Below are 13,324 nucleotides of genomic sequence, written 5' to 3' on the forward strand. Positions count from 1 at the left end.
AGTCTTGGTGTGGCAGCCTGAGGACTGCGCTGCTAAATGCCAATGCGCTAAAGTGGCAGCACTTCACTGCTGGGAATTCCTAGTTCTCAAGGCATTAAGCAACCTCTTGATCCCATCCCAGGGAACTGGTTTAGGGGGCAATTAAAGATTCCATTTCTGTGCTACCCAGGGGCTCAATCTCACTGTGCTCAGATGCTTTGTCCTGTTTGATAGAAATCAACGTCGAGACAGGAAGGGTGACCTGTAATCATCAGACTCAAACTTAGGAGATGTTATTATTCAGAGACTAATCTATGTTGGGAATTTTCCTATTCAGAAAGTGAGACACTTGAGTCTCATAAAAGAGAAACTGTCATAAGAAAGCACAGTGACAGCACGTTATACTGCTGAATAGGGAAAAATTTACAGAATAAACTGCAGTTGCCAAGCCACAAGACATAGTTCACCTACCCTGTCAGTCCTTCCTATCGCTAACCTCACCTCTGCACAGCTGCTTGCCCCTTTTTTTTTCCATCTTTGGTCTGTCAACTTGTTTCTCAGTCACACTGTCCTCCTGGCTGTTTCCTAAGCCCTGATACTTATCACTATTGCATCTGATGTGAACTTGGGCTAAGGGGAACAGAGTAAAAGCAACCAATAAAAGGAGTAAAACTCATCAAAGAACAAACGTAGTCACACACAAATCTCTAACTGAGAAAGACACTGCCTTCATATTATACCCTGACAGTTTCAAAAGGGAATAGAGCAACAGCCTGTCTATGGTGGACAGAGGTGGCTAACATGATAGAAACTGCTATACGTTTCAAGATCAGCAGTATGATCCAATATATGTCTCATATGCCTAATTTTTACATAGACATTGATAGTGTGTGCATGTCCACTGGATGCCTTCCAAGCCTGGCTGAGCATATATTGGATTATCCTTCTCTAGCTCTGGCAGATAAGTTTGAAAAAGGCCAACATAAATGGTTACAGGCATTAATAAATGTTCATACCTCTTACCCTGCTTTTATTTCCTTTACCCATATCTAGCATTTTCATACCTACAAGCAGACACACATATATGAATGATGGGGAAAGACTGAATATTAGAGGAGCTGTCTTCTTTTAACAAACATCTTGAAAACCCAATTACTTTATTCTGTTGACAGGGTGAGTATTAGATCCCATCACTGAGCACAGTGCAGAAAGTCATGGTATCTTTCTGCAGTGCTGTCAGAATGGGTTGCTGCCAGTGCAGGGAGATGAGCTCCTCTCTTTGTCAGGTAATGGGAATCCAGTTCGTTTCCTGTTAATTCTCATTTGTTGCAGTTTAGCATATTTCCCTCTAACTCCAGGTGACATATAAATTTCCCAAGCAACAGTATTCTGTAGGAGCTTTTCACTAAACTCTCTGACCTGGTCATAAAGCTAGACTACCACACCACACCTCTGAGCAAAGCCATATCCAGCTTCACAGGTCCCCCAGAATGCCTCAGGGATGAGACGGGGTTTACCCTGTATCTGGTATATCACCCAAAACAGGCTGTGGGGGAATAAGAGGAAGATTGCATTTCAAAGCCAAGCACCCTTCACAGACATCCTCCTGGCACCCTCAGACCACAGCTTGCAAAAAGATGGTGGGTGAAAAACAATCTCTTTGATTACCATATCATAACGTACTTGAAGCTTTTTAAAGTTAAAAAACAGAAAATGTTGAACTCTACTGTGAAATTCAGTAACAGAGCATATTACCAATGTGCTTTCTAAAAGACATGATGCTTAATAAAGTGACTATAAATCTGTGCGGACTTCAGTTTCAGGATCAGCTCGACTTGCAGTCCTACTGAGAATGCACCATAGCAGCCCACACACACCAGTGGACTTATTTAGTCTACCTGGACTTTAGAAATTTTTATTTCTAAATAAACTTTTTATGCTGGCTCTCTGTACAGGAATCCATTTCCCTCAAGATGATAAAGTACTGAGTGACTGGGAAGGGATTTAATATCCATATGTCTGGGATGATCAAAGAACCTTAAGTCCTATCAATTTTCAAGAGGTACCTAACTCCCTTCAGTCCTTCGGGATGTATTGAGAGGCTTCAGACTTCAAAATAAATGAGAGGTGCCACAAAACAGCAAGATAAGCAAAATCCACTGCCTCCTAGAAGCTAAAACAGTTGCTAGGGCCAAGTTTGTGCCACCCACAGCAAGATACCTTCACAGCCTCATGGTGTCTAGCCCTGGGACTGGTAGAAGCAGCAAAAGCTCTGGTCCGCAGTAGGAAGTGGCGGGGTGCACTAGGAGTGGGGACAAGCAGGAACAGAGTGAAACAGTTGGTGCTGGATCCCATGTTCACAATATCAGTATTGTGGGGCTGGAGGTGAAGTTTGCTTTGGACTAACCCTGTGTGGTCTCTTCTCACTCACTTGAATGCCCACTCACAGTTTAAGTGCACCTGCTGCACTCCTGGAGCATATTTTTCAGTTTAATTTCACCTGAAAACAATCCAGGTCACTTATTCCAAGACTGCACTGCAACGTGAGTCAAAGCACAATAAATGTGAGAAGAGAGAGGTATGCCTGATCCAAACTAAAATGTTAACAGAGGTGCACTCAGGGTGAACAAAAGCAGCCTTCCCATCTCTCCTCTTTCTCTCAGGACTGACGTAAAATGACTGAGGAGAAGAATCAGAGCCCTTTGATAATGGCACCAGCCTCCTCAGAAAGAAGAGAAACCTCTGGCATTGACAGAAGATCCTGAATATATGTAGAGAGCAACGGGGATCTGCCTTTGAATTCAAAGATGACAATTTAACTTGCCAAAGCCAAATGTGCACCAACATCAACCAGAGCCTTAGGCTACTTTGGAGAGAGTATCCTGTTGCAAGAGTGTATCCTGTTATTAACTGCCAAAGAAAAAAAAAGCATATTTTTCAGTATTTTTGTATGATCTACAAAAATAGTTACTTTCCCCAAACTCTTTTCCACTTCCTATAGAAATAATTTCAATTGCTTTCTATGTGATGCTTTCAAAGCCAGAGCACTTTACAAGCTCTTTGCGCAAGACCACCAAAGTGCATGAACATTCAAGGGGAAACAACATGAAGGGGAACTAGACCAGCACTGGCCAAAGAGACTAGAGCAAATACATCCATTTCAGTGGAGAAGAAAGAAAACTGGCCTCTTCTGGGAACTGCAGGCACCAGAAGCACAAATCCACTCTTACTCCTGCAAGGGCTGGGAACACAATGCAGCTCTCAAAAGAGGAAGCAGGATTGTAAACTGGCATGTGCATCACTGATGCAGTTGCTAATCCTGTTTTGATTTCCTGGATTTCACTTCTCTGAAAGTGAAGCCTTTATTCCTTTTTGTTCTCTGACAGCTTTCATTTATAGCAAGCTCAGGTGTCATTTGTCTTCCCACACACTGAGTTTAATAACTTGTGTTTCACCTAAACTCAACTACTGTGTGGCTAAAGAATGTATTCCAGAAAGGCATCAAGAGGTGAGGAATCCATTTTTCCTTCCTTTCAGTCATTTGTTGAGATGGGCAATCATCCTCACTTGTCATTTCCTCATTTAAATTTGGCTGGGCTCCACTTCCAGTGGTGCCTGTATTCAGGTTCCAGTGACTGTACTGAGGTCTGGCCTTCTCTCTCAAAACACTCAACATACCACTGAGGTACCAATGCTTTCTGTAGGACAAATGATCTTTTACATTGGATTTTTCACTGTCACATGCCTAATCCTACCTCAAAAATAAGGTAAGCGTTAAAAGCCCATCTGGCATGGTGGACTTTCCAAAAGGAGGAGCTAAGGGTGCTAAAAGTGCTTACAATGTGCTAAACGCCTTGCTGGAAGGTGTGCATAACACACAAGGCAAACATTACAGCAAGAACTGTCAGACGGCCAAGGGTGACTGTTACATACCCTTTTGCCAGCATCATCACACATCCAAAATCTCTACTGCAGGATGCCAGTGGAAGTGTCTCATGAGAGACATTAGGAACTGGGGCTCCCTGCACAATGTCAGCTGTAGTGTCTCATATAATCCTTTCCATCTGACACTAAGACATCATGACTGTTAAACTGGTGCCTCTTTATCCTCTTCTTGTGCTTCCTTTATGTCGGCAGAACGGCTGGCAGGATTTGTATCCTCCCTCAGCTACTCAGTGATCGCTCCTACGAGAGTGCAGCAGGGTTTCAGCATGTCGTTCCTCAAGGACTGCTTAGTCAGCCACCCCTCTCCACTGCTCTCCCCAACAACCTACCAGGCCGTGGAGCCATGTCTAAGATATGGGAGAAGTACCTGCATTGCTCTCTCCTACACACATGGCCGCTCACGTTGCAGCTTTCCCTTATCCCCCTGAAAAGTTGGGAAGCCACTTTTGGGTCTGTCAGGGTGGTGGCATCTTGGCTCTGTTTGGTCCATCCCTGCTCCAGCCACCTTTGTCCAGACGCATCTCTCACTCCACTCCCAGGTGCAGGCAACATATCGGCCTGGCTCCACAGAGAAATTCCCCCAGAGCTCTGAAAATACTGATTTTGTGAGCTAAGGGTTCTTCTCCTCTATAGAGAAGCACCACAAAGAGGTGAGAAGACTGGCAATGGGGAAGTGGGGAGGAGAGCCCTGCTGGGAGGAGGATAGGGAGGCAGGAGCCCTGAGGCAGTGTGAGCCTGTCACAGCTTGCCAGGGTTGAACCCGCACATAGGGGCTGATGAGGCAGGCAGTGAGAGGGCAGCAGCAACGTGAAACGTGGTGAAGGAAGCATACTAAATAAATAAATAAATGCATACATAGCGAGGCTGTTCCTTAACTCTGAAGACCAAATCTATTTGTGGATAGAGTGTTTTGTGAATGCTAGGGCTAGTCAAAAGTGCCAAGTTGGCAGTTTCTGAGACTTGGTTTACTGAAAGGGAACAGCACAGACTGCAGCTGTGCAAGTTTTGCATGTTTCCATTTCCACCCAGACAGTTGCGTCCCTGCCGAAACAGCCAGTTGTGATGGCGCTTTCCGCGGGGCAGACAGCTGCCTGCTCCTGTGACATGATAATATCATTTAAACTCCAGCCACAGATCCTGATTTTGATGGGCACCCTGCTATTCTGAGAGGCTCCATTTATTTTAGAGTTTTTATTCCATTAAACAATACTTCAGTGATGGGCACCTTACTGCGGTATCAGGGCCTTAAACTCTAATCTGGGCTCGGTCCCATCTGACAGTCTGGGAGGTAAAAGGTTTTACAGTGCAGAAATGAGCCCCACACGCCATGTAAGCTTCCTGGCCCGTTTTAAAATAATATCATATAATGTTATATATATAGATAGATATATAAAATAAATATAATAAAGACATGGTCAGTTAATGTAAGCCAGCCTAATTTCATTGAAGTTAATGGAGCTACTCAGGCTTGTACTAATTGAAGATTTGGCCCTTAGATTGACCCTACTGCATCTAACTGAATCAACATCACAGCTTAGTCCTCATCTATTCCAACTTTCTTGCACTGGTTCCAGGACTTCCCACCAAGGCTTAAAGCTTATGCCTTCTTCTTCTACAAAGTTTTTTAAAACACTATGCACAAATTAGGTAAAAGCACTGGTTTTGACAATAAGAGTGAAAAATATTCTTTCATACTTACTGAATGCCCCACTGGAACAGGCTCAGACTGTAAATATTGACCCATGGACAATGCTGGATTATGGTATAAGCCCCTCCGGGGAGACGCTGCTCTAACGGAGGCCATATATCTCCTCTCTCGCCTAGGAGACAAATCTCTTCGAACAGACGCATCTTTCCCTGGTGACATCGGTCTCCTTGGTGATAGGTGACGTCTTGGTGACACGTCCCGTCTTGGTGATAACTCTCTCCTCAGCACAGCCTCCTTCCGTGGGGAAAGGTGCCTCATGGGTGAAATATCTCTTCGGGGTGACAGATGCCTTCTGGGTGACAAATCCCCTTTTGGCATTAAATACCTCTTTGGTGAGTTATCTCTATAGGGTGAAGAATCATAGCCGGGTGACGACTGTCGACTGGAAGGTGAGAGGTCCCTCGGAGACGAACTGGGGTCTAACGAAAGCATGTAATCCTCATCCATGCAGCTAGGTATGTCCAACCTGTCTTTATCGGGCTCTGAATCAGTACTCTTACTCTGGAAAAACCTCTGATATTCTGTCATCTGTGAGTCTTCACAGGAGTCGCTCGGTGTTATAAGCTGAGTAACCTGAATGCTAGGTAAGGTGACCAAGTAACTGATGAGGGAGGAGTGTCCCACAGAAAGGGAGCCCTCGGGGGAAGCCCCCTGCGATGCCCCAGCCGAATTCACTGACAGGGAGGAGAACCGAGGGGGCTGCGGGCTGGTGCTTCTTGATCTGGTTTTTGGTGTCGAGTCTCCCTGAGTATCATCAAAATCATCCTCATCTTCATCGTCATCATCATTGTCGTCGCCATCCTCGCCATCTGACTCCTCTGCGTCGGAAAACTGGTGCTCTGCTGACAGGCCTGCCAGGTTGCTACTCTTCTCTGCCTCCTGCTGCATGTCCTCCATGTTTTCTGAAACAGCCAGAGCAAGTCACGATGGTGAACGCACACCCCACCTCTTACACCTTCCACCACATTCATTTCCCACCCAGCAGACCCACTGCCATCGCTGGACGCTCTTCATCTGGGATGGCTGCATAAAGCCATAGTCTCAAATCATAATTTTTCATAATAATACCTTAGAACTCTATACTTGATAATACCTTAGAACTCTATACTTGAAATGAAGTATAAAAAGCAAATTCACCCTACCCCAACTTACAACTTTGCTTAAATGTTGCCATCTGTCACATCTAAATTGAAAATACTGGGAACTTTGTACGAGACAGATGACAACAGGTCATACTTTTATTTCTAGCTCCTCCTCATGTATCTTAATAAAAAATGTAACTCACAAATGGATTGGATTTATTTTTTATACTTCCTGTTTATTAAAAAGATGCCTCTTAATTAAAAAATGCCCCAAGTACTTTTAATATGTTTTCCCATGCCAGCCACTGTGCTGAAGTGCAATGAGTCATTTGCATACTCCAGAGGCCATTCCAACTAAATTAAATCATTCTGACATACCTGCTTCTTCAGTTTCAGCATCATCTACGGATGTCATTGATACTCCAAGCTCCAGGCATTTTTTCATGTGTGCTTTAGACTTCATATGTTTTGTCAGATTTCCTATGGATCAGAGATTAATCTAATTAACGGACAACAGCAAAGATCACTCTCCAAGTCAGGTTTTGGTGTATTTTAACTCTGTTTTCCTTCAGATGGGGGTTTTTAGTTTAAAGAAACCCACGACAGGGCTGGCTCATCCAGCCCACTGCTCTCAGAGCCTGTTTTAATGACAGTGGGTTTTTATATCTTAAAAAAAAAAATTTCAAATAAATCTAAACTTAGGTCCTGAGAGGTATATAGGCATCTCTCCAATTTTCCACATGACCTTTAGGTACCCTGGCAAGCTAAAAAAATCACTTTTGGATGTTATCTGTCCCTGAGTTCAGAGTTCATGATATGTACAGACTGCCTGGACATTGAAGTAAGTCCAATGCACACCAGTCGTTCAGGGATCACACTCCTAGTTTCACAGTAGTACTTTCCAGCCAAGGGCTCTCCCATTTACTTCACATGTAGGTTCCAAATGTTCTGAGTTTGAAGCATTTTGAACCAAAATTACTCCACATAAAAGACATTTATGGGAGACTTCTCTATGCAAGTTTACTGTCTAGTTGCAATCTCTGAACAGAGCGAAGCTGTACTTACAGCATTCACCTGGGATGTGGGAAATCCAGGTTCAGCTCCCTGCTTTGGAGTACAGATCTGAACCAGACACAGCAGGGATTTGAAATCAGACCTCCCATTTCCCTGAGGGAGCAATCTAACACTAGACTATTGACTTTCTGGAGTGCCTGTCTTGGTCTGTTTTTTCACAGATAAGAAAACTGGGTTGAGACTGGCCCCAAGAGACCTTTCATGGCAAAGAATCTTGAGCACAAAGCGCAAGCTGTAGAAATGAGAATACTGCTCTAATCCATTAGCTACTTCAGTCACATTTGCAACACCCAAAGGGGAAAGAATGGCACAAGCAAACCCAACCCAATACCAAGACATGGTGCTTCTTAGCTCAAGTGAATGTACCTATGCTGCTTTTGGGACCCCAACCAGCATCTCCATATGGCGTGTGTGACACATGCAACCTGGGGGCAGGAACACTGAGCCACTCTGTTGCATAGTGGAGGTGTGCTAAGAAGCTCACAAGCCAGGCTCTTCTCTTCTTGTCTTTCAGTCCCAGCTAGTTAAAATAATTCCCTTCTCAATACCAGTTTCTTATTGTGCCTGTGTATTGCATGAAAAGTCTAACTTGGCCAGTGATGCCTCTGGATGGTCAAATGCTCAGGGTGTACACTGAAAACCTAAGTACCTCTGAAGGTCTGTCCCTTACTGTTCTCAGCAAAATAGCAACAACAGTTATGAGGCTGACAACTGCTCATAAGCAGTAATATACCAGTTAAACTCTTCTTGTACTTCGAAGGCTAACTTAGCCTCTTCCTACTCATGCCCTTCTTGTGCAATAGCATACTACCTCCTCCCTGTTTCTTTTTCTCTGCCAGAAATGCCAGCCTCAGCAAGCAATTTCACATTTCTTTCCATGCCGTCTCTTCTGCCTGGAATGTCCTCTCTGAACACAGCTGCAAAACCACAATCCTCCTTCAAGTCCCTCCTCAAGACCCATTCCTCCAGCAATGTCAAATGTAAACAGCGATCCGAGAACAGCTCACCAGATGGTCTATTGGGACTACAAATGAGCAGCTCCTTGTCTTTGTCTCTACACCCCCATGAAAGTTCTCATCTTAAATTAGGTTGATGGGTCTACTACCATCCATCAGCTATTCCCATCTTTGGCAGAGGAAGAAGTGCTGGAGTCATGGAAACTATTACAATTCTCAATCCTCAAAACAGCCATGAAGCTGCACTGGGATCTTGGGAGAAATTTCCTTCAGCTTCCTCTCTCCCCCTTCACGTAAGTTCACCGCACTGGGACCAGAATCCGTTTCCCTTGTCTGCCAAAGAGAAGCTAAGAAAATGAGAATGTAAGGCTTATTTGGGCTGTGCTACAAAGAAATGCTACCAAAGGATTTTTTTTCTTTTAAGGAGATAGTTGCAACAGCAATCCGAATTCCAAAGAATATCATTATCTGTGGCCTCAGGGTGACAAATGGAAGCTTTTTTCTGTGCTGACAAATACATGTGAACACAAGCTATCAGATCTCTATTCATAATTAATGCCATAGTGGATGGAGTGGCCCATCTGGGAGACATACATTATTTATAAACTTGAAACTGACCCACTGTACAGCCAGTGAAGGCATGTTTTCCTCAGCAGCTGATGCTCTGCTTCTACATTATGTCATAACAAGTGTACTCTCCTGGTAGCATTTAAGTGTTGCTGCAATTAAAATTTGCACCATGTAACAATTTTGGCAGAAAGTATTATTCGTAAGGGTGGTTCTTATGCTACTGCATTTTCTCTGCAGACAGATGGACCAGCCAAGAGCCTATAGCTCTTAATGAAGCTATCCAAGGAGTCTTGGAGTCTCACAGAATCCCTGGATCAATTAAACAAAACAGAAGAAACCTCTCCTGTGAAGTCCTGTATAGATAAACACAATGATTTTATTCTGAAGAAAATTCTCTCCTTGATTGCAAAGGGTGCTTGGATCCCAGATGACAAAATAGCTCAGGATTGTTTGGGAAGTGGCAAGAGTTCAGCAAAAAGGGTCAAGTACCTTTAGTTTTGAAGGCAAAATTGCACAATTTGCATACATAAGGCCGGACATCAGTATGAGTGCGGATATGTTTTTTGAGCATGCTTGGCTTTTTGCAGCGAATTCCACATTCTTCACAAATGTACTTTCCTCGGCCACGACCTCTGACGTAGACATAATCCTCATTTGATTTATACCTGTCGGAAGAGAGCAGGCATTTAAATCATATAGACTCTAGGTCACATACATGCACAAACACCAACTCTATGCATCTGATCCCAATCCTGTATATATCTCATCACAAATCCACAGAAGTCGATGGGAAATACTGAATTTTCAGTCTGGAACTCACAGAGTATTTGCCTTTCAGGGAATGCACTGGTCCCAAAGTGTTTTAACAGTATAAGACCAAAGGGCTGCAGTATGAGACTAGTATAAACACCCTGTAAGGAAACAGATTAGCTACTGTTCCTATAGACACAGCACAACTCCAAATACCAGTCTGCAGGCTGGATTTATTTCAGCTAACTGTAGTCTTGTACAACGCAGGCATCTACCACCACTGAAAACAGCATCGTTTTGCGGCTCATTTAACTATTTTAGTGTATTTATCCCTTGGGATCAGATAAATCACATCCTGGAAATGCCCATGTCTCCCCATTAAGCATAAAGGGAATGCAGATGACTAGCAAGGACGTATGCATTTACGCTACAGATGTCTGAAGTTCCCAAAGATGAATCCCTCCCTAAGGGACACCAAGTTGAGTTCACTCAGGTACATGCTGCTTTAGAAATAAAATGGGAAACTTTCAGCCTGCATACTTAGCAGAAAGCTGTTAAAGGAATTTTTCTTAGCACAGGCGTAAGCATTCCATGCTATTTTTGCTGATCACTAGTGTGTAGTTAGGTAATAAATAAGATATGCAAATCTATGTAAAGCTGTTCATTGCCTTTACTCTCATGATAAATTGTTAATACTGAAATCTAAAAGGGCCCAGGGGATCTGCTCAGCCTGTTCTGAGGTTTGAAGAGCCCTGGGCATTCCCTAGAGGGAGAATTTTAATCCTCATTCACCCGAAGTAAAATCCAGAAATTGCAAGAACTGAGAAATAATATTTTTTTCTGTCCTCCACTGCCCTCTCCCTAAGCAGCACAAAGTACGTTCAGTCACCCTGCGGATGCGCAGCCCACAAAATACCACTGGTACTGACAGTCAGCGCTTTAAATAAATAAGGGACTGTGTGAAAGATTCTGTTGATGTGATGATAACTCTACAAGAAGTAAGTGGCAATTTTTGGGTTACAGAGCTGAAACATTTTTCAAGTGTGCTTTTCTTAGATGAACACTTCTTCCATATGTTCAGCTATATCACTGGCAATATAAATACTGAAGTCAATATCTCAGAAATACATAAAACACTGTCCTGGTCTCATGTCCATCTTGTATCTATTAAACACATCAGCTCCTCTTTCAAATGTGCATCCCTAAATTTAGTTTTTTTCATTTCCTTTCCAATAAAGTTGGCCTTCTCCCTTTTCCTTCATTGTTCTGGCACCATGGGCAAAACTGGCATAACATCATTTAATATTTAGCCATCTCTCAAGTAAGTTGTTTTTTTGTATAACATTTCTGGGGTTCTGCTTTTCTGTCTGCCCCATTTCCCAGGTTCTCCTTCGTACATACATGCCAGTGACTCCTAGTCATCTCTCTATCCACTGCTTCATCAAGTACCTCCAGGCTTTCTCCCACAGACAGAAAAAAATGTCCATTATTCTTTGAAAGACTGCCATTTTATCTTCTTCTCATCTCTCCTTACAGTCTGATTTTGCTGGGATGGAGTCTACCGTATCACCCCTGATTGATACTGGTAAGATAAATGCCATATTATAACGTGCTTTTCTGTTACTCCATCTCTGCTGTTTCTCTGTCTGACCTCATTCCACTGGCTTCTGTCACCTGTCAGATGCCATTGGACGCAAAGACAATTAGACAAGATCTCTCTTCATCATTTATATGGACAGTTCTTGGCCATAACTGACCTTGACTCTCTCAGTATGTTTCACCATAACAACGACTGTAAGAGAAATGACACACACAAATTTGACATTGAAAGAAGGCCTGATCCAAAACCTGATACACCAGAAGACAGTCTATGGTGATTATCTTTCTAGCTTGCAGGAATATTAGATCTTACTATTATCTCATGCCTCCTTCAAAGCTTTTAGTAATTTTCTCCTTCCAACTACATAACTTTCATGTAAAGAATATGGTCACTGCTGCTCTGAGCTTGATTTGAATGGGACCCTAGAGTTAAAAAGCATTAACAAGCCTCAGAGTCCTGCAATTTCTATCCAAAATGTTATTTTATTGGGGATTTTCAATTAGAGTCTATAACTGATAGTTATAAAAGAGCAAACTGTGAACTCTTGTTGTCAGCTGATAATGTTATTAAGTTAGATGTCAGATGAGCGGGCATGTTGCCCTGTCCCTCCTTTCTTTTCACTTCATGCCATTAGCAACTTACTATACTGCAGCAAGTACTGAACTTCAAATTGCTGCTTTTCTTTGAGGAACACTGCTTCATATCCCATCAGGGTTTTGCAGTCACAAATGATGGAAAGCAGATTTTGTGATTCAGATCATTTAATTCGAATAAAGTCACCTGCCAGAGGTAATAATATGGTTGTTAGCTTCTTCCTTCAAAACCCCCTCTGCTGCAATGCTTACAAACTGGTCTTGATGGCCTTTGGAGCAGCGAAGTGGTCACGTGCTGTGACAAATACTTTTCGCCTCAACTCCATTCATTCTGTTCCTTCAGCTTCTCACTCATCCCCAGCCCTGTCTATTTGCTTTTTGTCCACCTGCCATACGAGCACTTCACTCCGCCAGTACAAGACAGCTACACAACTGCACCTCAACTGCTTTCCTACAAACCAAAAACTGACAACCATAGATCTTTCTCAACTATGGATTCTGAATTGTTTTCTTTGCAGTTACAAAACAAAATCAATCAAGAAGCCTAAGCAAATCTACACCCCAAGACAAACAAAAACCAAAATAAAAAGACCATGCACACTTGTCTGTCCAGGGGAGAAAATGTGAAACGAAGACAGACAGTTGCTGCATCACTCAGTGCACTACTTGTGCGTACTGAGATGATACGAAGATGAGCTTGATGAGAGTAGAGCAGAATAGAGAAGAACAGAACAGCTCTACAAACAGCCAAGAGCAAGCAAGCACGGAAACCCACCCATGTTAAAAACCAGCTTTCGTAAGTCATAAACAAAAATCTGAAGAGAAAGACAAATTCGATAGCAAGGACAGAAATCACTGAAAGACATGGTTATAACATCTGAAGAATATTAGATCCATTTGAAAAATAGCTAAACTAATGAACAGAATGAATCTACCCTTCCACAAGTAACTCCTATAAAATGTATTATAAAATTATGATGTATAAGGAAAGAGTGGACCCATTAACACTACATCATTTCATTCATTGTAGATTTGCGGGTTAAATGTTCCTATTGAGGAAGACTGAA

At 42.8% G+C, this 13,324-nt stretch overlaps 1 protein-coding gene across 12 annotated transcripts in view; it reads right to left on the minus strand.

Moving 5' to 3' along the window:
• Positions 1 to 13,324, minus strand: part of HIVEP2 (HIVEP zinc finger 2) — a 142,859-nt gene that overhangs the window by 2,875 nt on the left and 126,660 nt on the right. For all 12 annotated transcript variants that reach the window (XM_074862712.1, XM_074862710.1, XM_074862713.1 and 9 more), the window contains 3 exons: positions 9,804 to 9,979; positions 7,093 to 7,194; positions 5,624 to 6,534 (listed from right to left, as the gene is read on the minus strand). In XM_074862712.1, the coding sequence (XP_074718813.1) occupies positions 5,624 to 6,534; positions 7,093 to 7,194; positions 9,804 to 9,979 (1,189 nt within the window). The remainder of the gene's footprint in view (positions 1 to 5,623; positions 6,535 to 7,092; positions 7,195 to 9,803; positions 9,980 to 13,324) is intronic.

The sequence above is a fragment of the Strix uralensis genome, chromosome 3, assembly GCF_047716275.1.
Source record: "Strix uralensis isolate ZFMK-TIS-50842 chromosome 3, bStrUra1, whole genome shotgun sequence".
NCBI classification, from domain to species: domain Eukaryota; kingdom Metazoa; phylum Chordata; class Aves; order Strigiformes; family Strigidae; genus Strix; species Strix uralensis.